Source organism: Moschus berezovskii, chromosome 3 (assembly GCF_049115385.1).
Source record: "Moschus berezovskii isolate FMDL1 chromosome 3, NW_MosBer_1.0, whole genome shotgun sequence".
NCBI classification, from domain to species: domain Eukaryota; kingdom Metazoa; phylum Chordata; class Mammalia; order Artiodactyla; family Moschidae; genus Moschus; species Moschus berezovskii.
The window spans coordinates 39798156-39823228 of NC_142462.1; the positions used below are offsets into that span (position 1 = coordinate 39798156).

Below are 25073 nucleotides of genomic sequence, written 5' to 3' on the forward strand. Positions count from 1 at the left end.
ATTTGTATATCACCTTCAGAGAAATGTCTACTCAGATCCTTTGACCATTTGAAAATTGCATTGTCTTTTTATTGTTGAGTTGTGATAGTTCTTTATGTTTATTTTGGATTGTAGACCCGTATCAGATAATACAAATTGCAAGTATTTTCTCCCTTTCTGAGGTGTGTGTTTTCACTTTCTTGCTAATATTCTTTAACTTACAAAGTTGTCGATCTTGACAAAGTCCAATTTATCTAGTTTTTCTTTGGGTTGCTTGTGTTTTTGTTTGGTGTCACATGTAAGAAAATGCTGCCTAATCCAAGGTATATGTATTAAGTATAGGTATATGTATCCAAGGTATATGTATTTTTGTACATGGCGTGAACTGAGGTTCCAGTTTCATTCTTTTTGTATGTAGTCAGTTGTCCCTGGACCATTTGTTGAAAAGACTCTTCTTTCCCTCACTGAATGGTCCTAGAACTCTTGTTGAAATCCATTACCCATACATGTGTGTGTTCATTTCTGGATTCTCAGTTCTGTTCTGATGATCTGTGTGTCTGTGTTGGTGCCACGTCATCCTTAGTCCCTATCACACTGCTTTAAATTACTGTAGCTTTGCAGTAAGCTTGAAATCAGGACATGTGAGTCCTACAACTTTGTTCTTTTTCAAGGTTGTTTCAGTTGTTTGGGATCTTTTGCATTTCCTATGACTGTATTTCAAGTATAATTTGTATTCATTTATTTATTTTTGTCTCTGCTGGGTCTTGATTGCTGCGTGCAGGCTTTCTCTAGTTTGGGTGAGTGGGGACTCCTATCAGGTTGCAGTGCTCGGGCCTCTCACTGCAGTGGCTTCTCTTGTGTGGACCACGGGCTCTAGGGCGCTCGGCTCCGGTAGCTGTGTTTCCCGAGCTCTAGAGCTTGGGCTCAGTAATTGTGGTGCATGAGCTCAGTCATTTCGTGGGATTTTCCTGGAGCAGGGGTCGAACCTGTGTCTCCAAAATTGGCAGGCAGATTCTTTATCACTGGACCACCAGGGAAGCCCCCATATGAATTTTAGAATCAACTTGTCATTTCTAAAACAAAGCAGTTAGACTTTTGATGGGGATTACATTGAATTTGTAGATCAATTTGGGAAACATTGCCATCTTAACAATATTATCTTCCAATCCATCAAAATAAGGGATGTTTTTCCATTTATGTTAACCTCAACTTTCTTTCAGCACTATTTTATAGTTGTCAGTGTACACACTTGCATACTTTTGCTTAAGTTTATTCCTAAGTATCTTACTCTTTTGGATGCTATTGTAACTGGAAAAGTTTCTTAATTTTCTGGTTGTTCATTGCTTTTTTCTTTGGATCCAGTCAAGGATCACACAGAGCATTTAGTTTTCAATCTCTTTGGTGTCCTTTCATCTAGCAGAGCACCGTGCTCCTCCCCCCAACTTTTTCTCTCATTTGACATTTATGTATTTTATGCACCCAGCCAACTGTTTTGTTAAATCCCTGACAATTTAGATTTCTCTAGTCGTTCATTCTTAGTATATTCTGGTTACACATATTTGGGAAGATTCAGTCAGTTCAATTCAGTTGCTCAGTTGTCTCCGACTCTTTGCGACCCCATGGACTACAGCACACCAGGCCTCCCTGTCCATCACCAACTCCCAGAGTTTACTCAAACTCATGTCCTTTGAGTTGGTGATGCCATCCAACCATCTCATCCTCTGTCATCCCCTTCTAATACCTTCAATCTTTTCCAAATCAGGGTCTTTTCTGGTGAGTCAGCTCTTCGCGTCACGTGGCCAAAGTATTGGAGTTTCAGCTTCAGCATCAGTCCTTCCAATGAATATTCAGGACTGATCTCCTCTAGGATGGACTGGTTGGATCTCCTTGCAGACTCTCAAGAGTCTTCTCCAATGCCACAGTTCAAAAGCATCAATTCTTTTGCACTCAGCTTTCTTTATAGTCCAACTCTCACATCCACACATGATTTCTGGAAAAACCATAGCTTTGACTAGATGGACCTTTGTTTGCAAAGTGATGTCTCTGCTTTTAATATACTGTCTAGGTTGGTCATAGGAGAAGGCAATGGCAAGCCACTCCAGTACTCTTGCCTAGAAAATCCCATGGATGGAGAGCCTGGTAGGCTGCAGTCCGTGGGGTCGCTAAGGGTCGGACGTAACTGAGCGACTTCACTTTCACTTTTCACTTTCACACATTGGAGAAGGAAATGGCAACCCACTCCAGTGTTCTTGCCTGGAGAATCCCAGGGATGTGGGAGCCTGGTGGGCTTCCGTCTATGGGGTCACACAGAGTCGGACACGACTGAAGTGACTTAGCAGCAGCAGGTTGGTCATAACTTTTCTTCCAGGGAGCAAGCGTCTTTTAATTTCATTAGGAAGAATACAGTATAAATAATGCATCTTTTTTAGTGCACCTCATTAGGTCACTGTCCTTTTTGCACACTGAGACACCCTTTAAAAGACAGTTTCTTTCAACATCCCGGTAGTCTGTCACAGCTTTCTTGCTTAGTGGAAAATAAGTTCTGAGTTTCTTTGGTACATTTCATGCCCATACCCAGGATCAGCCGTTTCTCCAAGAAGTCCTGTTTCCTTACATTAGAAAGTGATACTGGAGAACATAATCTGGGCCATAGAGGTGCCTGTTATGACTGGATTGGTCACTGTTTCTAGCCTCTTCACTGGCGAGGTAGGAAGTTTTTTAAAGAAAAGTATACCTTATATTTATTTTACTTTGTAATTCATACATAAAAGGTTTCCATGTACTTGATTTTGTATTTCTATATCTTTCTTATGAGGAAAATATTGGTCCCTAGTTTATAGGAACATAATTATTTGCTTTTCCTTATTATTTGTTTTAATTTCAAAGTAATATTATCTCTATTACTAAAATAGAATAAGTTAAAATATATCAAGATTCATTTTTAATTATTTTATCTTGCGAATATGTTCCAGAGTCAGAGTACTATGATTAAAGTTCATCTCAACTCTGTTTACTTCTGCTTTCATGAGTAACTGTTTTATTAGTTTAATTATCTATTGATCTTTAAAAACATATGCAAATTAAAATAAATTCATGTTCCTCAATATAAAAGATAATATATTATATGCTTTGCTTTTTCCACTACATAGTATATCCTGGAAATTATAGAGATCTGTCTCATTCTCTTTTACACCTGCATATTACTCCACTGTGTACGTTAGACTTTTAGTCTTTGCAATTACTGTATTATAATCTGTATGTTTTAAAAATATGTGTAATCAAAGTATATACACTCAAAGAATTGAAAATAGGACTCAGATACTTGGATGCCAGTGTTCACAGCAGAATTATTTTCAGTAGTTGATAGGTGGAAACAACCCAGATCTCCATAGAGATGCAGTGGGGTAACAAAATGACACACACACAGACACACACACAGACACACACACACACAGACACACACACACACACCCCTCCCCCCATGGAATATTACTGAGACCCACCCCCCCCATGGAATATTACTGAGACACACACACACCCCACACCACACCACCCCCACCCCACCCCATGGAATATTACTGAGCCATGGAAAAGGAATACATACTGCATGAGCCTTGAAAAAAAATATTACGTTAAGTGAAATAAGCCAGACACAAAAGGGTAAATGCTGTATGATTCCGCTTTTAAGAATGAATCTAGGATGGGCAAATTCACAGAAAGTAGATCAGAGGTTTCCAGAGACTGAGGGGAAGGGGAGAAAGGATAAAGAGGGAGGGAGTTTTTGGCACGATGAAAATTTTTTGAAATAGTGGTTGGTGATGGTTGCACATAGTGTGACTGTAATTAATGCCACTGAATTGTACCTTTGTGTGTGTGTATGTGATTAGCGGCAAATCTCTTTGAAATATTATAGATCAATGATGAATTAGGAATTTGGGAGAAACCATTCAAGCATTTGCATTCCTGGAGCATTTATCCAGAACTCTAAATGGCCTGAAATAGGTCTTAAGCTTAGACCTGAAAAGGAACATCTTTATCTTTTGATCATAACGTTTGTTATCATCAAAATAAAGTGAAGTCGCTCAGTCATGTCTGACTCTTTTTGACCCCATGGACTGTAGCCTACCATGGTCCTCCATCCATGGGATTTTCCAGGCAAGAGTACTGGAGTGGGTTGCCATTTCCTTCTCCAGAGGATCTTCCCAACCCAGGGATTGAACCTGGGTCTCCTGCATTGTAGGCAGACGCTTTACCATCTGAGCCACCAGGGAAGTCCTTCATCAAAATAACATTTAAAACCCAAATGTAACAATTATTCTCCCATATGTTTTCCTGACAGTGTTGTATCTTCCTATATTTTATTAGTCAGCGAAACCGTGAAGTGAACATCTTTTGGTGTCTGTTCTCATTTTACAAAGGAAGGAGCAGGCTCAGAGAAGATGCCTTTCCCCAGGTCACACAGCTGTAAGAACACAGGCGTTCTTTCATGTCCCAGCACAGTTCTCACTGAATCATTCATTATATAATTATGTAATGAGTGTCTCCTGTGTACTGGCACTGGGAATATGACGACGACCACAACAAACTCCATGTCCTTTCTCAGTGTGATTTTTTAATAAAGGAGAGTGCCCCACAGTGATCATACAGCATGACAGTGAAGGCACTGCAGAGGGGCTGTTTGAAACAATGTAGGATATTCAGAAGCGTCTGACATCTGGTTCAGTTTACATTTCTGTAAGGACGTGAGTAAAGCCTAAGCTTTCCATCTCCTTTGGAAAACTGATTTTCACCTTCCTAGCCTTTCACAGCCTTAGGCCAGCCTCTTAGAGCAAGTGTGCGCACAGTGGGGGTGGAAACTTGTGCTGCTGGGGAAAGAACATGTTTTCCCCAGGCATGGACAGACCTCTGCCGCTACTTCTTTAGGGACCAACTGACTCTAGCAGGTAACCGTATTCCTCGAGCAGAGTAAATGCTGAATAAGTTTATCCAGTCAGTGGACAAAGGTTCCCTAGGTCAAGCCTCCAGCTGAACTGAAGCAGTTCTGCTGCTTCTGCATCACTTTACCCACATGAGGATTTCCTGCTGTTTCTGTCACCTGGGCACTTGTATTGTTGCTATAGTTTTTTGTTATTCTTTACTAATTGAATATGACCATATTCTCCCCCAAAAAGGTAAATTCCATTTTTGTTCCAGAATATCTCAAGCTTCCATATCTAGAACCTTAAAAGGAGCACAAATAATCCCTCTGTAATGTTTCTATAAGGGATAGCATTGAAATCACTGGAAGATCAAACATGTCAACATACAGATGTTTGATTTTACAGTATGTTTGCACTGTTTTATACAGTATGTAAAGTTTAATGGTTTTAGGATCTTACTAGCATCAGGCTTCAAGAACAATTAAATATTTGTTATCTTATCCTAATTTTCAGGTAAAGAAGATACTCCCTCATTACTTGGCCTCTGTGGGTCTCTAACATCAGTGGCAAGTTACAAATCTCTAACAAGCCTAAAATCGAATGACTACCTTGCAAGTCCTACAACAGAGATGACAAGTCCAGGTCTGACTCCATCCTGAAAAATTGTATGTAAAAGTCAGAAGTTTTTATGTTGCAAATATTCCATATACGTAAGTTTGACTGCTGGGAAAATCTTTGGAATTTTATATTGTTCTGGGACATGTCTGGAATTCTGTTGCTTATATTATTCAGTCCACTCCATGTAAACTGGGTGAAAAAAAAATGCTGCTGTTTTTCATTTTAAAATGATTATATTTGTCACTGAAGTTTAAAAACAGGCTTAAAAAACTTTCAGATATCCTCTAATAATCCATTGCAAATTGTACATATTTATTATTCAGCTGATTGTCATATATTTAAATGTATCATAGTTGCCAGAGACTGAGTTCAAGGTTTTATTCTAGATATTTAAGTATTTTCTTTTGCTTTCTTATTCAATGATTACATTTTCAAAAAATGACTTATTTCATTTTTCATGAACTCCTTCCCAGGTTCTGATGTTTAAATGCCTTGTCTTTGAAGTGAGGAAAAGGTTCTCAGCTGCAGTTTCACAGCAGTTTGTTCAGTTTGACTTTAACAGTTACCATCTAGCATCAACCTAACATTCCATTCAGCATTTTATAAATTTTGTAGGACATGCCTTTAGGCAGTTACTAAATTTGTTCGGGTCACAAGGAAAGTATTTTATAGTATTTTCGGCCATTTAGGTAAAATGAATAACATTTTGTTTTCCAAAATTTCCTTTAAAGTTTACCAATTTTAAAATTGATCACATTTATGTCCCATAAATTGGAAAAACTTAAAAATGTAGAACATATGTCGTGAACAATTTTATCAGGAAAGATTTCAAGTTCATTTAAGGATTTGAGAAGTTTTAAAATAAGGATCAGTAGGCTAATCACCATATTAACAGCATGTCTGACATCCAGTGCTGTTTCTCTCTGGTGTGCAAGAATGAATTGTGTCTACATGCTTTAACAGCTTCTGTCATTAATCATGCCATAATCTCATTTTAAAACTGACCTTAAAAATTACTAGTTAAAAATTAGTTTTATTAAAAAGCTCTGAGCTGTCTTTTACATTTTTGCAAATTTTGAAACAATTGTATCTTTGGTCCCCCCAAATTCCACCATATTGAAAGAGGAAATGTATGATGTATATTTTCTAGGGTAAGTAATATGAGTAAAAACATGGTCAATTGTGCCAAAGATGTTTTATACATTGTTTACATGAAGAGGCTACTACAGTACTTATCTGGGACTTTGTATGCTATTTTTTATTTGTTAATAAAACATTACATTCAAACTTAGTAACTGACTATAGAAAGAACATTCCTTCTAGAATATTGAGAGAAAAGCAGCACTTCCCACAGTCATTCTTGGTATTAGAAATGTGGGAGTGTGGTGGTTCTCTGCAATACTTGACTCTCATTATTCGGAATTTAAGATAATAAACAGTAACAAGGCTAGGCTTATGTTAAGACAGTTCAAACAATGTCATTTCAGGGACAAAGAAAAGAAGGCCTGGAAGCCCTTAAATTATTTAGATGTATCAGAACATACTCAGAGCTTTCTTCCTTTAGCTTAAGTCTTTAGTACTTGTAGTAATGCAAATATTCTTGAGAAATGGTACCGTCAATCTAGTCTTAATTCTGTATACCTTATTGTGAATGATGTATTTACAGCAATTTGTAATTCAGCATGGGGAATGGAAGGAAGGTTAAAACAAGGATACTGGAAACCTTGGGAGGAGCAAATGAGAAACGAGTAAGGGCGAAGGGAACTTCAAAAAGTTTAGGCTAGCCTTAAGCACTGTTGCTGCTGCTTTCCTAACAACAGTCAGACTATTTAAATGCTTTCATTCATGGTCCACTCTCAAATGACATTATCCTTCAGTAATTAAAGAAAATCACTGTTACATTTTCCACACATTTTTATAATATAGAAAGGAAATACAGGATTCCATAATTGATCAAAATTTTCGGATTTGTTCTAATGTGTACAGAATCTTGTGCATCTTAACATGCTGCTGAACGCAGACTGAAACACAACATCTGAGGACGGTGACTTTTCCTCCTTTCTTGGAGCTCCTGGTATAAAATTGATCTGCTACTGTGACTTCAGGTTTCTACACAGTTCATTTCTCGCTAGATACAGAGACAGTTCGTTAATGTTTGCATGGGGTATGTCTGGATCTTCAGCAGTGTTCATTGTTCACACACCCTCCCCTAAACAGAATGCTGAACTGTATGCTGTTTCCACGTGTATTTTGTTGCCTTGATGTGCGATCCTTGTTGCATGTATATTAAACATTTTGTACCATGCAGTAGTAGTCTTACTTTTTCTTTGACAAAATGTTATTTGATTGAAGGTATACACTGAATTTTTGTTCCAACAAATGTGTTAAGTGTATATTAACACTCAAATATTAATATGAAAATGATTTTGGAGAAATCTTCATTTTGTTTCAAATTACTTTTTATTTTCTAAAAAATGACATAATATGCTTTAAAATTGACAACATTTACTCAAGTACAGTACAGTAGTGGTTTTGGCTGGGTTGTGATTTAATTATGTAACAACCCTGTTTGTTTTCTCACGTGTAAAATGGACCCACCACCATCCTCTCAGCCCCTATGTGATGGCATCAGGATAAAGTCAACATTAAATAAAATTATAAGTTCTGAAGTGGTAAGTACCAAATGCAAACTACTATTAACTGTGACTGACAGGAACCTTAAACATCCAAGTAGACTAAGTTGGTTTTCAGTCATCTTTATTAGATTTACATTCAAGTTTTCAAGTGGTTAAAATGTTTCTCAAATTTACAACTTATGTAAATTCGTTAAATTTCCTGTTGTTGGTTACAGTTTCTGGTTTTGATAAACTCATACACTGGATTACTCTGGAAACGTCACATGACTGCTTTGAACATCAGCGCTGTTAATTTCTTTTACCGGTCCACTTCACTCTTTAGGAAGCAAAGCAACATCTATTTTGCTTTAGCTTTTTTTCCCCACTGATAGGCGGGGGAAGATAAATTATACCAATGCCATGGTGGTACCTTTTAAAAATATACTTTAGTATTTAGTATAAGCCAAAACTTTTGTTTTTAAATAGGTCACCTGATCATAAGTCCCACTTTTCTTCCTGCCAGTCATTTTTCTAAAACCAGCTTCACTATAAAAACACTTGGTCTTAATATGTGACACATTCTGGTGTTTTTTGTTGTATATTGTCACCCTGCTTATTTAACTTATATGCAGAGTACATCATGAGGAATGCTGGGCTGGAACAAGCACGAGCTGGAATCAAGATTGCCGGGAGAAATATCAATAACCTCAGATATGCAGATGACACCACCCTTATGGCAGAAAGTGAAGAGGAACTCAAAAGCCTCTTGATGAAAGAGGAGAGTGAAAAGGTTGGCTTGAAGCTCAACATTCAGAAAACGGAGATCATGGCATCTGGTCCCATCACTTCATGGGAAATAGATGGGGAAACAGTGGAAATAGTGTCAGACTTTATTTTTGGGGGCTTCAAAATCACTGCGGATGCTGATTGCAGCCATGAAATTAAAAGACTCTTACTCCTTGGAAGGAAAGTTATGACCAACCTAGATAGTATATTAAGAAGCAGAGACATTATTTTGCCAACAAAGGTCCGTTTAGTCAAGGCTATGGTTTTTCCAGTGGTCATGTTTGGATGTGAGAATTGGACTGTGAAGAAAGCTGATTGCCGAAGAATTGATGCTTTTCAACTGTGGTGCTGGAGAAGACTCTTGAGAGTCCCTTGGACTGCAAGGAGATCCAACCAGTCCATTCTAAAGGAGATCAATCCTGGGTGTTCATTGGAAGGACTGATGCTAAAGCTGAAACTCCAATACTTTGGCCACCTCATGCAAGGAGTTGACTCACTGGAAAAGACTCTGATGCTGGCAAGGATTGGGGGCGGGAGGAGAAGGGGACGACAGAGAATGAGATGGCTGGATGGCATCACCGACTCTGTGGACATGAGTTTGAGTGAACTCCGGGAGTTGGTGATGGACAGGGAGGCCTGGCGTGCTGTGATTCATAGGGTCACAAAGAGTCGGACACGACTGAGCAACTGAACTGAACTGAACCTATGCTATCCTATTTTCTTTCAGTTAAAAAAAAAAAAGGTCTTGAGAGAAAAACAAAACGCAACTCTGTAACTTTTCAGAGCTGTGCCCCAAATACTTCCTTGGTTTTCTCTTGCCTTCTTGTTCCTCATTGGCAGACCAGGCCCCTTGAACTCCTTTTTCACTCTGATCTACCACGGGGCATGTATACTCTGCTCAAGCCACTGGTGCTAAGTACCACTGCCTGATTGAAGACTCCCAACCTCCAGGTATGTTGCCTTGGGCTGCCTGTCCTAAAAACCATTTCCCAACCAGCCTCTGCACCCCAGGCCAGGGGAGAATTCTTCAGCTTCTCCGTTACTTCTTTTGTTTATTTCTAACAATCACAGCTGAACCCTTACGACCAATGAGAGTAGCTGCAGTGTCTTACCTCCAGTGCTTTTTATACTGCCTACCACATAAAAGGACTCATCGCAGTAAGTGTTGACTGATGGAATAAAACATAACAGTAATTTACTTTTAAAAGTTTATTTTGAAAAAGTAATACACCAAACTTTCCCATATCCCTGGAATTTGTGCCCCGGGGGGGGGCGGGGGAAGGCTAGAATTTAAAGAAGTCAAATGTGGCTAAATAAACATAGTGAATAGTTTTCCTAGAAATAACTTTATTTTTAAAAAGTAATATGGAAGGCAGCAAACATGTAATACTTGAATAAGACTTTTTTCTTAAGAAACTTACACATAAGAAATTAAATGTGTATGTTAGAAATTTTAACATTAACAGAATTCATTTAGAAATATTACCAAGAATACAATTTGTAGCCAAACCTTTTTTGGTTCCTACTAGTAATGCTTTTTTTTTACCACGTAAGTATAGAGAAAGCCTAAATTCAGACTTCTTTTCTTTCAGATACATTGCATGTAATGTATGTTCCAAAAACTACAGGGAATTAGGTTTATATAGTTCTTTTAGTTATAAAATAAGAATTTTCCACAATGCAGTCAGTAGTGGGGCAAGGAGAGGATGAAAGTGACATTAACTTGAAATACATAACTGTTTTTGAGACTATTGTTCAAAACATAATTTTTTTTGCCTTTTTCTACCAGATACCCAAAAGAAGCACAGCAGAACAGAGGTAAATTTAAATTTAATACTGTTAAATTCAGTGTTCAAGATAAACTTCCATGTGTGTTTTATATATATGTGTTTCATATATATATGTTGATAGTATAGGATAACATAATTTTATATGAAAGTATTTAGCTAGAAGCACAGTGGTAGCTTTAGAAAGCACAAAATATTTCAATGAAAATATTCATATTTTTATGGGTATATATGTTGTAAACTTAAGGTAAATCAACACAGGATAAAGTAAACACAAAAAACTTAAATACAAACCCTATATAGTTTATTTCTGGTGAAACATAGTTTTCTACTATATTAGAAAATACATTAATTCCTACCAACACTAGAGATTTGTCACTTAAATATATATTACTCTATTTTAGGGAAAAAATGTTCCACATTTTCATAAAATACAGATAGACTGCAATAAAGTGCTTTTTCCCAGAGTATATAGATCCTGAGAAAAACAAAAACATTAAAAAATAATGTTTGCCTTGAAATCATACTCTTTTTCATTCTTACATTCATAAACTAAACTTCTTGGGCATTAGCCTCCAGTTACCGAAAGCTCTTTCTTACAGGAAACTGGCTTGGTAGCTCTTGGTCTAGCACACTCGTGTGAGATGTGTAAAGCCAAGGGACATCTTGAACATACTCTGTCTCAGCGATGTCAGAACAAGCCAACAGACGTGACCTAGAGAACGTCACCAGTGGTGATGCCTGATGGCAGACAGCTGCAACAAGAGGCCTTTCTGTGCGGAAGCAGCACTCTCACTAGCCTGAGTACGGCGCAGTTTCCCACTGCGCACCCAAGTCTGACTGAAGTGAGCATTTAGGATGGTCAGTGAACGCTCTGTCTCACAGAAACAGTAGATAATACAGGGTCTTTAGACATCAAAAATAGCATCAATATCACACAAATTATATTTTTGGTTCATGAACATAAGACAGCCATACCTTTGATCAGAGAAATCTTAATATACATGAGGCCTTAAAACAGTAACAGGGTGGGAAAGAAAAAAAAAAACCCCAAATATATGTGAATTAAAGAAAGTAACTGATAGGCAATATTTGGTAAATGATGTGAATAATAATATTTAAACACTGCTTTCCGTTATCTATTTGTTGAAACACTTAAGTATCTACGTCCAAGATTTAACTGTGTATAAAAGGTTTGGGAATTCTTTTAGACTCTGTACATCATTCAGCACACAACTGCAAAAATGTTCGACATCTCTGACACTCCCAACAGGATGAAGTTACACAAAATCTGTTTCAAACTCTGAGATTATTGCTTTCAGTGTAGAATAATTTTTCTCTTCTTTACAAGAATGCTCAATGGTTATGATTTCTGGAATATCTTTTCCAAATTCTCAAAAATTAGGATAAAAATTTGAAGTTAGAATGATTAAATGCAAAGTAGAGATTCACTATTCATTTAAATTATAGATAAGAATGATAGAAAATCACTGTAAGATAACAGTGAAAAAAGCTCTTGCCTAAGAGTCTCCTGTTATTATTTGGTCATGGTTGTTATTTCAGGTTGAAACAGCATCTCTAGTATTGCTGTCTTTGAGCATTTTGTTTCTGGAAGAAAGACTTTCCAAATTCATATGTACTGATCATAACAGCACAAGCAGGAGCAATTTCAATTAAACGAGGAATCAGTCCTAAAAAAGGGAACAGAAAAATTGAGACCAAATTTTACTTTACATTTTAAAATGTAATTTATTTGGTTTCATTCTGACAGTTATCAAATTAAGTGAAGTAACATATAAAACACTGTCCCATAACTGGTCTCAAAGAACAAGCCAAACTGTTCACTCCTCACTTTAATTCCAAATTACTTCAAAAGCAACTGGTATTTAAAAATTTTAAACCTACAGCAAAGATATTTAGGGAGGAAACAGTATATGAATATTTTCAAACATTTTCTGCTGAAAGGCAATTAATTTAAAAGGTAAAGAAACATTTTAGTCAATAGCTTGGTAAAGGAAATATTTTTACCTGTAAATAATCCAGAAAATCCACTCTTAGCAACAATGTTCTTCATTATAGTCCATGTTGACATTTGCAAAGGCATAGAAACTAAATGTTAAAGAAACGATGCTATTATAAATTACCACTTAATTTCTAATATAGATAAATACACATAAAAGAGTGTTTATGGGGTTTGGGATATATCATTTCATTATAATAAGAACAGATCTGTTTACATAAAGAACTATTTTAAATCTTATTTTTAATAGTTGGATTCATTAAAAAGAAATTTTAAAGGTACTTTTAAGGTACATAGGACCAGATGCAATCAAGGAGGAACATACAGAAAGCCTCTCCTGAACTGATGTTTAAGCTTGGTGGTGTGTATCCTTTATACTTTTTTCCATATCTTAAAAATCTTTCATAAAAATTTTAAAGATGTACAGGAATTTTCATGGGGTTCCCCAAGTGAAGCCATTATAACCAATTTTCATTGTACTTTTAGTGCATACAGTAAAAAACCTTTTTTCCCCCAAAGAGAAGCTTTAAGGAAAATAGCTCATTCTCCCTAGTGAGGTTCCACCTTACTAGAATCTTTCTGAATAGATGTGCTGCTGCTAAGTCGCTTCAGTCATGTCCGACTCTGTGCGATCCCATAGACGGAAGCCCACCAGGCTCCCCCGTCCCTGGGATTCTCCAGGCAAGAACACTGGAGTGGGTTGCCATAGATGTGCTAGTCTTGAAATAAATCAGTCCTGTCTCCTCTGAAGGGAAGAGTTTTCCTGTATCTAACAGTAACACCTCACTTACTTGCAACTACTCAAGTGTCTGAAACATAGTAAAGAAACAGATTTATACATATTTTGAAAACAGCAAAAATAGATGTTACTCAGATTCAAACATAAACCTCATGAATCAGCTGTACATACACAAAGTTCACTTACCTTCTTTGTACACAATGATTCTAAGCAGCTGGTTTAGCTCACAGACTACAGACGCTAAAGGTGAAAAAAATCTACTAAAATGTGGGCATCCTAGATCCATGTGAACACTGTGACAGCTGAAGATTTCAATTTTGCCCAGACCAGTGGGTGATAGGCAAACACTCCTAAGCTATCCTCACTCACTAGCTTCTGAGAGCTGCGTTATGAAGCTACAGTGATCAGTGTGTACAGTGATGACAACGCTGAGTCATGAGGATTAAAGTACATTTTAGTAAGTATGCCTAGGGGAAACGGGAAAATTAGGGAAAGGGGTCATTCAGTGATAGCTCTGTAGAATTTGCAGCTTAATGAAGAGGGGCTCATTATCTCAAAATTTCTTTTATATCAGATTCTCTATGAAGATAAATGAGGCCTTGTCATTTAAGGAGCTAAACTATCTATATAAATAGTGTAACTACAGTAATTAGAGCAACCAAACAGAAAGGCTACATTTTAAAACCAAAGTATTTATGACTGAAATTTAACTCTAAACTCAGTCAGTAACAAAAGCTTTATACTACAAGTTGGCAACTTACACTCCTCGTTTAAATGTTTTCAATTTCGGAAACAACTAGTAAAGAAAGGAGGCTAAGTGGCTGGGTATTTCTAATCTTACAGAGCTCAAGTTCCAAACTGGGCTCTATTTTAATAGTAGGGTGAGATGAATGTAAAGGAAGACGAACAAGAAGACTTCTCAACTGGAGGTAAGCCACGACCGAGCCCTGCCTAAAGATCCAACGTCCAAGAGCTCTTTCTGCAGGGGAAAAGCAACTTCATACACCGTAAGGAAACACTATGATTACTCAAGTACAGACAACAATAAACACTCCTCTACTGACCATCCAAATGATCAAATCCTAACAATTTTATGTTTCAGAAACAAAGCCCTATTTCCAGTGGGCTTGCTACACTTTCTATAATAATAATAAATCTGGTAGAAGCAACTAATAGTACTTTAAAAAAATATATGGACCATTGTTAAATTCTTTATTGAGGTTGTTCAGTATTGCTTCTGTTTTTTTTGTGTGGTTTAGCCAGGAGACATGTGGGATCTTAGCTCCCCAACCAGGGATCGTACCTGCACCTTCTGCATTGAAAGGGAAGTCCCCAGGACAATATTGTTCTAGAAGAAATTACAGGTTATAAAGAAGTAGATGGGATTTAAAGGTGGGGGGGACACATCAAAAGGGAAGCTAAAAAATAGAAAAGAAAAAGAATATGTATATGCATAGTAACATAGTCTTTAAATTTTCTTAAATTTTTTGTTTAGTTCTTTCTGGGTACTCCATTCTAACAATACATTAGTTTGAATTAAGTAGAGAGGAAGGCAACAAAAGGGCAGGGGGAATCTTGTTTACTCTATCTAGATATTCCTAACCATCTAGAAAGAAAATATTTTTCATGGCATCTTAGACACATTTTAAATTAATTAAACTTACTTTTCTGGCTTTCATATATCCAAAGTTGTGTCTGCTTTTGTGTTTTTACCACATCAAATGGCAAAGTTACAACAGCTGCAAACTAACAAAAAATAAAATTGATTAAATTTTTCCCAAAGTATTTTATACTATAATTAGCATATTACTTAATAAGGATTGTAATAAAATCATAACTAAACTGAAACATAAAATGAAACCAGAGATGTTTAAAGAGAAGCTCCTACTGAAGAGAACAGATAAAGTCTTACGTATTCCTTCCAAAGTTCAGGAGTAAACAGTCCCCCTATGTTCCTAAGGTCACACTACAGTAGTTGGCAGTCAGAATTCCAACCAGACCTCTGACTGCAAAACCTGTATTCACAATTTCTGATGCTCCTGTGTGTTCCATTATTCCTTTTCTACAGATGAAGGTATAATATGTATTTTAAAGCAGAAATTCAAGTACCTAGTAATTAGCATTTAAGATTTTCCAAATGTTTTTAAAATTGTTTAAAAAAAAGAAAATGGACTTTTGAGCTTTTAGTGCTACACACGTTTTCTTTATGGGTTTCAACATATTTATCAAATGTAGTTCACAAATCATTTTTAAAAACACATTTCATGCAAATCAAAACCACAATGAGGTACCACCTCACGCCAGTCAGAATGTCTGCTATCAAAAAGTCTGCTGCTGCTGCTGCTGCTGCTGCTAAGTCACTTCAGTCGTGTCCGACTCTGTGTGACCCCACAGACAGGAGCCCACCAGGCTCCCCCGTCCCTGGGATTCTCCAGGCAAGAACACTGGAGTGGGTTGCCATTTCCTTCTCCAAAAAGTCTACAAACACTAAATGCTGGAGAGGGTGTGGAGAAAAGGGAACCCTCTGACACTGTTGGTGGGAATGCAAACTAGTACAGCCACTATGGAGAACGGTGTGGAGATTCCTTAAAAAACTGGAAACAGAATTGCCATACGACCCAGCAATCCCACTGCTGGGCATACACACCGGGAAAATCAGAATCAAAAGAGACACATGTACCCAATGTTCATCACAGCACTGTTTACAATAGCCGGGACATGGAAGCAACCTGGATGTCCATCTGCAGACAAATGGATAAGAAAGCTGTGGTATATATACACAATGGAGTATTACTCAGCCATTAAAAAGAATGCATTTGAATCAGTTCTAATGAGGTGGATGAAACTGAAGCCTATTATACAGAGCAAAGTAAGTCAGAAAAACACCAGTACAGTATATTAACACATATATGTGGAATTTAGAAAGATGGTAGTGATGACCCTATATGAGAGCAAAAGAGACACAGATGTAAAAGAATAGACTTTTAGACTCTAGGAGAAGGTGAGGGTGGGATGATGAGAGAATAGCATTGAAACGTGTATTATCATATATGAAACAGATCACCAGTCGAGGTTCGATGCATGAGACAGGGTGCTCAGGGCTCGTGTACTGGGACGACCCTGAGGGATGGGGTGGGAAGGGAGGTAGGAGAGGGGGTTCGGGATGGGGAACACATGTACACCCATGGCTGATTCATGTCAATGTATGGCAAACCCACTACAATATTGTAATTAGCCTCCAATTAAAATAACTAAAAATTTCAAATTAATCAATTTAACAGTTATTTCCATAATGCCTTAATTAAGCAAGAAAGGTTTTCTGAAAGAACAAATTCCCTTAAGAATGTCTTATATTTGCTATAACAGTCATGAAAAGTAAAACCTAGTCTCTATTTGCTGTTTCCCAGCTTATATTTGGCCAATATGCTCATAAAGTAACCTTTAAAGTCATTTATTTCTATTTCACCCATCTATGTAAAGAGATTTAAGTTCTTGAAATCAAAGGTCTCAGGTAAGATAAAATCAATTATCGTTTCTCCACAATCTAACACGTATAGTTGCCCTTCTGTATCTGAGGTGTACTGGCTGCAGATCCTGAAACCTGTGGAGTATCCGTCCCTGATACAACATGGCACAGCACAGCTGGTCCTCCGTGTCTGCAGTTCCACATCTGTGGATTCAGCAGCCGAGAATCAAACTGGTTCAAACTGCAGATGCAGAACCCCTGGATAGGGAGGGCTGAGGGGAGGATCACAGGTAGCAACAATGCGGTATGAGCCTGACACTTTGCAGAGTAACGGGGTTTAGGCTGTTCTGTTTTCTAGCAGGAAGCCTGGACATTATCCCACTGATGTGCTTTTTTTCTTGTAGAGACACATTTTTATTTGTTTAACAGTTAAAAGGCAGTAATATTTTCTAAATTATTAAAGACTTTAAAACTATATTTTCTGTGTTAGGTAAGAAATAATAAAACAACATTCTTTCATTACTGGAAAGCTGGGACAACACCCTACAGCCATTCACCTTTTTTTTTTTAACATAAAGCACTAAGTACAGAATTGGTTCTACAGTTCTGTTATGGATCACTAAACATAAATGGTACTTGTTTTTCATCATTCATGGTGGATTAAGATATAAATAAAATTTGTAACTTAATTTTAATCACCTCACAAATAGAAATAATGAGAAGATTTTGCTGATAGTCTAACTTCTTAAATTGCTACAAAGAATTGCTCTTTTGCCTCAGTATATTTATACCCCACTGGAGGGACTCGGGGTGGGAGGAGATGGGGACGACTGGATGAGAATGAGATGGCTGGATGGCATCACCAACTCGATGGACATGAGTTTGAGTGAACTCTGGGAGTTGGTGATGGACAGGGAGGCCTGGCGTGCTGTGATTCATGGTGTCGCAGAGAGTCAGACACGACTGAGTGACTGAACTGAACTGAAGGGTTAATTTGACATATACCAGACCCGAGAATCTTCACGTCTCAGTTTTGAACACAATCTCAGGGTCTTCTGTAGCCTAGGTTTTCTGACAGTGACTCCAGTATTTTTCTGCCAGTCTCCATGACTTCACTGTGCTCCTTCTATCTGGTTCCAATGTCAGCACATCACTGTGTCATCACAAATTCATTCTCAAAGTATGTGGGGATAAGAAAGCTCTCTGTGCCCAAGATCATGGTGGTAATAATCTGCATAAAGGCCCACTACATGAGTTTTCATTATGTGGAGGAGTGGCCAAAGGTGAACTCCCTACTACCCAAAAATGGTCACTGGGTACTGCTCCCTTCTAATTGTAATTTTTGTTAAAATTCTTTTAAGAGGTACTCAGCCAGAATGTTCCCAAAGAAACAGGAATTAGCAGCAAAGGATGCAATTACTTCTATTCAATCAGATGATACATAAGAGATAACATTTATAAAATATTAACTTACCAGTAACATTTATAAAATATTAACTTACAAGATCTACTGGTATTTAATGATCAAACTGCCAAATACTTTGTATAATAAAGTTCTATCTAAACTCATTATCATAACTAATGATCTAACAAGTTCAAAAGTTTCAGAAAGATATAATGTATTTGTAATATGATAAAGACATATAAAATGCATTTTAAAATATTTAATGGCTAGTACTGATAATTTATCTTCAAAATAGGGTAGTAAATACTTAGCACTTTGAGGACGCAGTACTTTAAAGCTGTTCTACCTCAGTAGACATGAAACGCTACATAATATTTTGTTCTGTTTTAGTAAGACAGTTATCACTATTTTAGAATATAACAACAAAAAAATAAACTTTCTGCTTAGACAAATACTAGGTGAAATTTGTAAACATAGTAACCAAATTCTCAGTAATATTCTAGGAGTCTTATAAACAAAACTATACATCAGTAAAAAGTAGGACTTTAATCTCAAAACCCAATAAGAACACGAGAGGAGAGAGTCACATCTCATGAACACTGATGTAAAAATCCAAAAGAAGAAAAACTGAAGTATTTCATGAACTATCACACACTATGACTAATTAGGTTATCTGATAAACACAGTGGTGGTAAACATAATAAATGCTTTGGATACCATGTACCACATTAACAGAATTGTAGAATCATCCAAAAATGATGGAAAAGCATTCAAAGAAATTTCTTAGAAACCTAGGAATAAATGGCAGATTCTTCAACTGGATAAAGGATATTCATCACGGATTTAAAAATGAAATAGTTATAATTTACACATTATTGTCTACATAGAAAAAAGGTAGGCAAACAAATTAGAATTTATAACAGTTTTACAAAAAGCTGAATATAAGCTAACAGACAAAAATCAACTCACAGTGCAACATCCACAAACACCTGGAAAACTTTTAAATAGATTTTTTTAAAATAGGCACTAAAAGCTGCAGATTCTTGTACATACCCACCAAGAGACTTAAAAAAATGTTCACAGCACTGTTTACTTGTTTATTCATGTATAAACGAGTGAAAATAAAATAGTTGCAAATATAAATTAAAACTTAAGGAATATTTCCAAGTAAAACAAATTTTATACCTCAAAAATAGGCAAAACTGAATACCATTGTTTAGCAATAACACATATGTGGTAAAACTAGTTTTTAAAATCAAATAAATGATAAAAATTCAGGTAAGAGGTTACCACTAGGATGTGACAGTGGAGGTGGACATACATGGTTTCTTGATTTTAAAACTGCAGTGTTCTAACTCATTTACAGAGGTGGTGATGTCACAGGTGTTAGCACACTTGGTAATTTATATCCTTACTACTTTTTATGTATAAAACATCAAAATAAAAAATGAAAAAGTATTGGTCTAGGAATCCATGGTGTTTCTAAAAAGCACAGCTAAACATAAAAGTCAAAGAAAAATACTAAAGGAAAGGGAAGGATAGGGACTGTGAGCAGGAGTCCAAGCAAACGGTTAACAAAGGGAGAAAGAATGCGGAAAGTTAATACAACGGTTCTCAATAATGATTTCTTCCAGGTTTTAAATGGAAACATCAGTTTCACAAGAGAAGTACTACTGAAGTATGCACATTCTGTAAGTTGTTAATTTTGTATTTCTTCATGATTTTCTCCCTTTACATAATGCAATGGTTAGCACAATCTTGAATCTGATTTATAACAGTCCCTGTAAGACACTCACTCAAGTGGGAGAGATTTTTAATAATTGAAAAAAATAGGAGTCAATATAATTCACAGGTGGTCTTAAATGTTATATTTTGATTTGTAGTACTTTACATATCTTATTAATTATGACTTCTTTACAATAATTTTAAAGGTAGTTTGCATTACCTAAATATGAGTACTCACCAACTGATATTTAAAAAGAAAGAAAACAAAAAGAGAAAAGAAAACCAGGCTTGAAACAGAAACCGTTCATTAAATAAATACTTATCAAGATCTGAGAGAGCCACACTGAACTAGGTGTGTGTGATCACCTAAGACAGTAACGTGCCTTTAGCCTTAAAGAGTCTAGAATTTCCTTGATTTAAAAGTGGTATATACAAAGCTTCTTAAAATGTAGCAGATAAATCCTACCTGAGAATGGTACATCTCTAAGAATGGTAGGAGCCCAGCCCCTCCAGAGGGAAATCCAACCATCTTCAGATACTTTCTTGCTGACAAATCGATGCAGTTCCTCGTAAGAAAACTTCTTAGATTGCATCTTGGTTCTAATCAATTCCAGTGGACTTATTACAGTTTCTGCGCCAACTGGTACAAAACAAGCAAATACAACAAAAGCAAAGCCATGAATTACGAAAACATGCGTGCAGAGTATTTCATGCATTTTTATATTTTAAAATTTTATTCCGAAATGTCTGCAGACTCTATCTAGCATCCAATGATGGCACCATCCTGGCTCAGGTTTTTTTCCTTGCTAAAGGTATTTCACATACTTACTCTTTCAAGAGCAGTTCCACAGTCATTACCCATCAACCAGGACTATTATAAACCTCACTTCCACTACACAGAGGAAAATGTCCTTCTGATTAAACTCTGAATCTCAAAGTGTATACAGAAAATGATGAAAGACTCTGGCATTAATTAGACTCTGTGTTATTATCCTAAAATCTAGAATCTAATTTCTACAACCTCAAATCTAAAAACTCTGTCCAAGAACTAACAGGATAGGTTGATCCCATCCCATTCTGATGGCAGTCACCACACAATATGACCTCTAGAGCATATAGGTATTAACACATGAGGACAAACTACAATGCAAAATAAATCTTTGCCAATACTCTATTTGAAATTCTCTATGAATGTAAAATTTTAAAACAAGCTTTAAGTAGAAATCAGAATGAAAACATTGTGAATTTATTACTTATGTCTGGCCACGATTCCAGCAATAATTGGTATGCAGCTTTCATTTTCTCCTAATTTAGATCTCAGAAGAGCAGTTAATTGATCATAACAGGTAAAATAAATAACTGTGGCAGGAACTGCCATCACTCTGTTAGAAACATACAAACAAAAAGATTGGCACAACACTATCAGAAGCTTAAACATATTCTTACATTATTATGAAGCACAAGATACAGTGCATAGTGCATGCGTGAGCAGTCATATCAGACTCTCTGAGACCCATGGACTGCAGCCCGCCACGCTCCTCTGTCCATGGGATTTCCCAGGCAAGTATACCAGAGTGGGTTGACAGTTCCTTCTCCAGGGGGTCTTCCTGACCCGGGTATCAAACCCACATCTCTTGTGTCTCCTGCACTGGCAGGGGCGTTCTTTACCAACTGCACCACCTGGGAAGTACAAAATGAAGATCCTTTTATTTTACAGAAGCTGAAAATCACAACAAATCAGCTATGAGATCAATTTTTCTTTAAGAATTAGCAGTGTTTAACTTAGACTCTTGAGAGTCCCTTGGACTGCAAGGAGATCCAACCAGTCCATTCTAAAGGAGATCAATCCTGGGTGTTCACTGGAAGGACTGATGCTAAAGCTGAAACTCCAATACTTTGGCCACCTCATGCGACGAGTTGACTCACTGGAAAAGACTTTGATGCTGGGAAGGATTGGGGGCGGGAGGAGATGGGGACGACAGAGGAGATGGATGGATGGCATCACCGACTCGATGGTCATGAGTTTGAGTGAACTCCGGGAGTTGGTGATGGACAGGGAGGCCTGGTGTGCTGTGATTCATGGGGTCGCGGAGAGTCGGACACGACTCAGCGACTGAACTGAACTGAACTTAGACAACAAAAATATGTAAAGTAGGTTTCTGCTCTCCAGAGACTTGAAGTAGAGAAGGTGAGTTCAGAGCACCCAGTCAGGTCACAAACATGAAAAGACAAATAAGTCGTCTTGACTTAATCTGTGTCTGGTCTTCATTCCCAACTACATACATTACGGTAACATGAAAATCACTAAAGTAAAAAATCTTGTAAAAATTACTTGTAAAAAAGTACAAGCACAATTATACTTCTGAACTGTGGACCATGTCATACCTGCTTATACCTGAAAATAATGTCACCATAATTATATATACTCAAAAGCAAATTCCAATGACATTCTTTCAAATGAAAGTATCAAGAGGGAGTTATTAATTAAATACAAAGTCGAAGGTACTATCATGTCATAAAGATTTAATGCAACAAGAAACCAGTCTCTGTTTCTGGTCTAACCAAAGGACAATCACAGACCACACATGGGAATGCCTATACTCTACAGTGAAGTGTGGTGATGAGAACTTAGTAACAGGACTGACTGCTGCTCCTGGATCTATCACCAACCTTATAACCTTAGGCATTGTTTAGAATATGTGCCTCAAAACTGACTAATGTGCTCCATAACAAGATAAATCAGAAAGAAACGAGGCAGAGAAAGGCAAGGTATTAATTGGAATTTTTACATTCAGCCTTACTAGCTTGTCATATGAATTCACATAATAGCTAGTTAGTACAGAATTTAATTATCTGGAAAAGAAGTATAAATAGCACAATATCTCTCGTTATTTTAGTAAAATAAAAACTCAAATGAACACTAATTTGTTAATTTCTGAACATGAAAAAATAAAGTATGCTTGTGCCCCAAATCCGGTATCTTCAGGAGGGCCTATTTGTCTACATGACCTTGGGTCATCCTCAAGGAATTTAGCCCTTGAAATATTCCCTGTAACAAGGCTTTTCTGTATATCTGGAGCACTAAACCAGCGTGTCTGCATTGATTTGTACAAATGATGTGAGGTTTGGTAAGCATCTGCTTCTTTTTCAGGGGCTGGAGTTTCAGTAACCACAGCCAGTCATGAACACAGCATGTGCCTATATCATCAGCCCCCAGTGCAAACCCTAGACTCAGATTCAAATGCCGGTAAGGCAGAATCCCTGCACTTGCTGAGGCAGCCTGGGGCTGGGAGAGGCAGCATGTGCCCTGCATGTCACAAGCGGGGTCTCGGGAGGACTCCGCCTGGCCAGCTCCTGTTGTGCCTTTCCCCTCACTGATTCCGTTTCATGCCTCTTCTCCTTACTGATTCTGCTTCATGCCTTTTGTGGTAATAAACCACAGACATTAGTATGTATCATGTGAGTCCTTCTAGCAAATCATCAAATGTGGGGTAGTTGTGAGAGTCACAAAACAATGCTCTAGAAAATGAAAAGTTCTGATATTAAAAATGCATGATGTTGTCTCATCACACTGATAAGGCAAAACAACCACCACCATCACTAAAAACACTAAATTTCAACTTACAACGCAGGAGGAAGGCCACTCCACAGAGATTTAATGCCCTCATTTCGAATGATTTTCAAAAAAGCATCCTAAAATTGTAATAGAAAAAAGTGGTCAAAATATACAAAAAAGTTTATAGTGGTAATTGGTATTTGATTCTTTTAAACATTTATTTCTAAAATAAAAACTTCCCAGGTTTATATACACCCATTCCTTAAAAAAGAAAAAAAAGAATTTTCCAACTTCCAGACACAAATAAAGCATTTCCAAATGACAGTTCCTGCGTAAAAAATAAACCTACATTACTCAGCTTGGGATTGTTCTACTTAGGGCTGAGAAGCAATGTTTTTTGAGGATTATTATAAAAAGGAAGCAGAGGGATGGCAGAAAGTTAGAATAACTCTTCTCTCCAATTATGAAATCTGAGAGAACATTATTTAAACCCAATATTTGAAACCTCTGAGGAAGAACAAAAAGCAAGTAGAAGCTAGAGGGAAGCTTACTGTTAAAAGTCAAAGTGCCATGAATGAGGTTTGCACATTTACAGCTTTTTGCCCATGGGAGCTGCAAGGAACAGTACATTTACTTGCTTTAGATGGCAAACACCAGAGTCCAGGCTCATAGACTAATCAGAAAGTCAGAAGGGAAATCCTAGGAAAAGAGGCTACGAGGAAATGTTGTTGCTGTTTTAATTGCTCAGTCATGTCTGACTCTGCGACCCCATGGACTGTAGCCCTACAGGCTCCTCTGTCCATGGAATTCTCCAGACAAGAACACCAGACAGAGGACTTAAGCCCTTGAATTTAGAGACAAAGTCAGCCACAAGATGTGACTCACCACTCAATTGTACAGCCCCAGGAGAAGATAACAAAAACAAAAACAAACACCCCGTGGATGGCAAACGGGATGGGAATTTCAGCTGCAGCCAACCAGAGTGGTGCCCGAGTGTGAAGTCTGAATCTAGCCAAAGTTAACTGCCTTTTAGAACAGAACTGACTCTTGGGACAAATAAAAAGAACCCAGAGTCTTTATAATGTTCACTACCATTCTTCATAATGTTCACTACCACTCAAAATTTATTAGACATAAAAAGAAACAAAAGAAAAAGCAGTCATCAGAAACTAGCACTGAGACGATTAAGATGATGCTATCTGCAGACAAGAACTCCAAAACACCTATTATAAATATGTGCAAGGGTTAAAAAGATGATGGGTTCATAGTGCATGGACAAATCTGGAATTCAGCAAGGAAATAATTACTGTTAAAATTGCCAAATGATTGCTTAAAGTGAGGACCGGGCCTGAATGCCCCAAGGGTAATCTGAGGAAACTAACTTGAGATAGCAAAGCAGACTGTGGGATAGCTACCCCACAAAAAGGCGAAAAGCCCTGACCTAGGACACCACCGGAC

At 37.2% G+C, this 25073-nt stretch overlaps 3 protein-coding genes and 1 non-coding gene across 8 annotated transcripts in view; 1 reads left to right on the forward strand and 3 right to left on the reverse strand.

Moving 5' to 3' along the window:
• The window catches only part of RUNDC3B (RUN domain containing 3B), a 179132-nt gene extending 171493 nt beyond the window's left edge, over positions 1 to 7639 (forward strand). For 2 of the 4 annotated variants that reach the window (XM_055420596.2, XM_088833770.1), the window contains 2 exons: positions 5412 to 5563; positions 7503 to 7639. In XM_055420596.2, coding sequence (XP_055276571.2) covers positions 5412 to 5557 — 146 coding nt within the window. In that variant the 3' untranslated portion in view covers positions 5558 to 5563; positions 7503 to 7639. Of the gene's footprint in view, positions 1 to 5411; positions 5564 to 7502 lie in introns of those variants that run through there. The other 2 variants (XM_088833775.1, XM_055420601.2) reach the window with 2 other exon arrangements.
• Positions 4179 to 4250, reverse strand: TRNAC-ACA (transfer RNA cysteine (anticodon ACA)). Its single transcript has one exon. It is a non-coding gene; the product is annotated as a tRNA-Cys (tRNA).
• Positions 7640 to 9155: 1516 nt separating the features above from the next.
• LOC129552320 (mitochondrial glutathione transporter SLC25A40-like) lies at positions 9156 to 20658 on the reverse strand. The gene is made up of 4 exons (XM_088833798.1): positions 20526 to 20658; positions 15128 to 15209; positions 12733 to 12813; positions 9156 to 12395 (listed from the first exon to the last, which is right to left on the reverse strand). The coding sequence occupies exons 1-4, from the start codon at positions 20586 to 20588 to the stop codon at positions 12283 to 12285; spliced, it is 339 nt and encodes a 112-aa protein (XP_088689924.1). The 5' UTR covers positions 20589 to 20658; the 3' UTR covers positions 9156 to 12282.
• The window catches only part of LOC148778313 (RUN domain-containing protein 3B-like), a 144695-nt gene continuing 138798 nt past the window's right edge, over positions 19177 to 25073 (reverse strand). The window contains exons 5-6 of one of the 2 annotated variants that reach the window (XR_016036910.1): positions 21506 to 21739; positions 19177 to 20699 (exon numbers count right to left, since the gene is read on the reverse strand). Coding sequence is in view for 1 of the 2 variants with exons in the window: in XM_088833785.1 (XP_088689911.1) it covers positions 21724 to 21739; positions 23685 to 23752 (84 nt within the window). In the remaining variant the exon portion in view is untranslated. Of the gene's footprint in view, positions 20700 to 21505; positions 21740 to 23684; positions 23753 to 25073 lie in introns of those variants that run through there. The other variant, XM_088833785.1, reaches the window with a different exon arrangement.

Coding starts and splice junctions, on each gene's coding strand:
- LOC129552320 (XM_088833798.1), bottom strand. CDS start 20,588: ATGGTTGGATTTCCCTCTGGAGGGGCTGGGCTCCTACCATTCTTAGAG. Junction 15,210..20,525: donor TAGAGATGTACCATTCTCAG/GTAGGATTTATC, acceptor ATTTTTTGTTAG/TTTGCAGCTGTTGTAACTTT. Junction 12,396..12,732: donor ATTTTCTGGATTATTTACAG/GTAAAAATATTT, acceptor TCCCTTTTTTAG/GACTGATTCCTCGTTTAATT.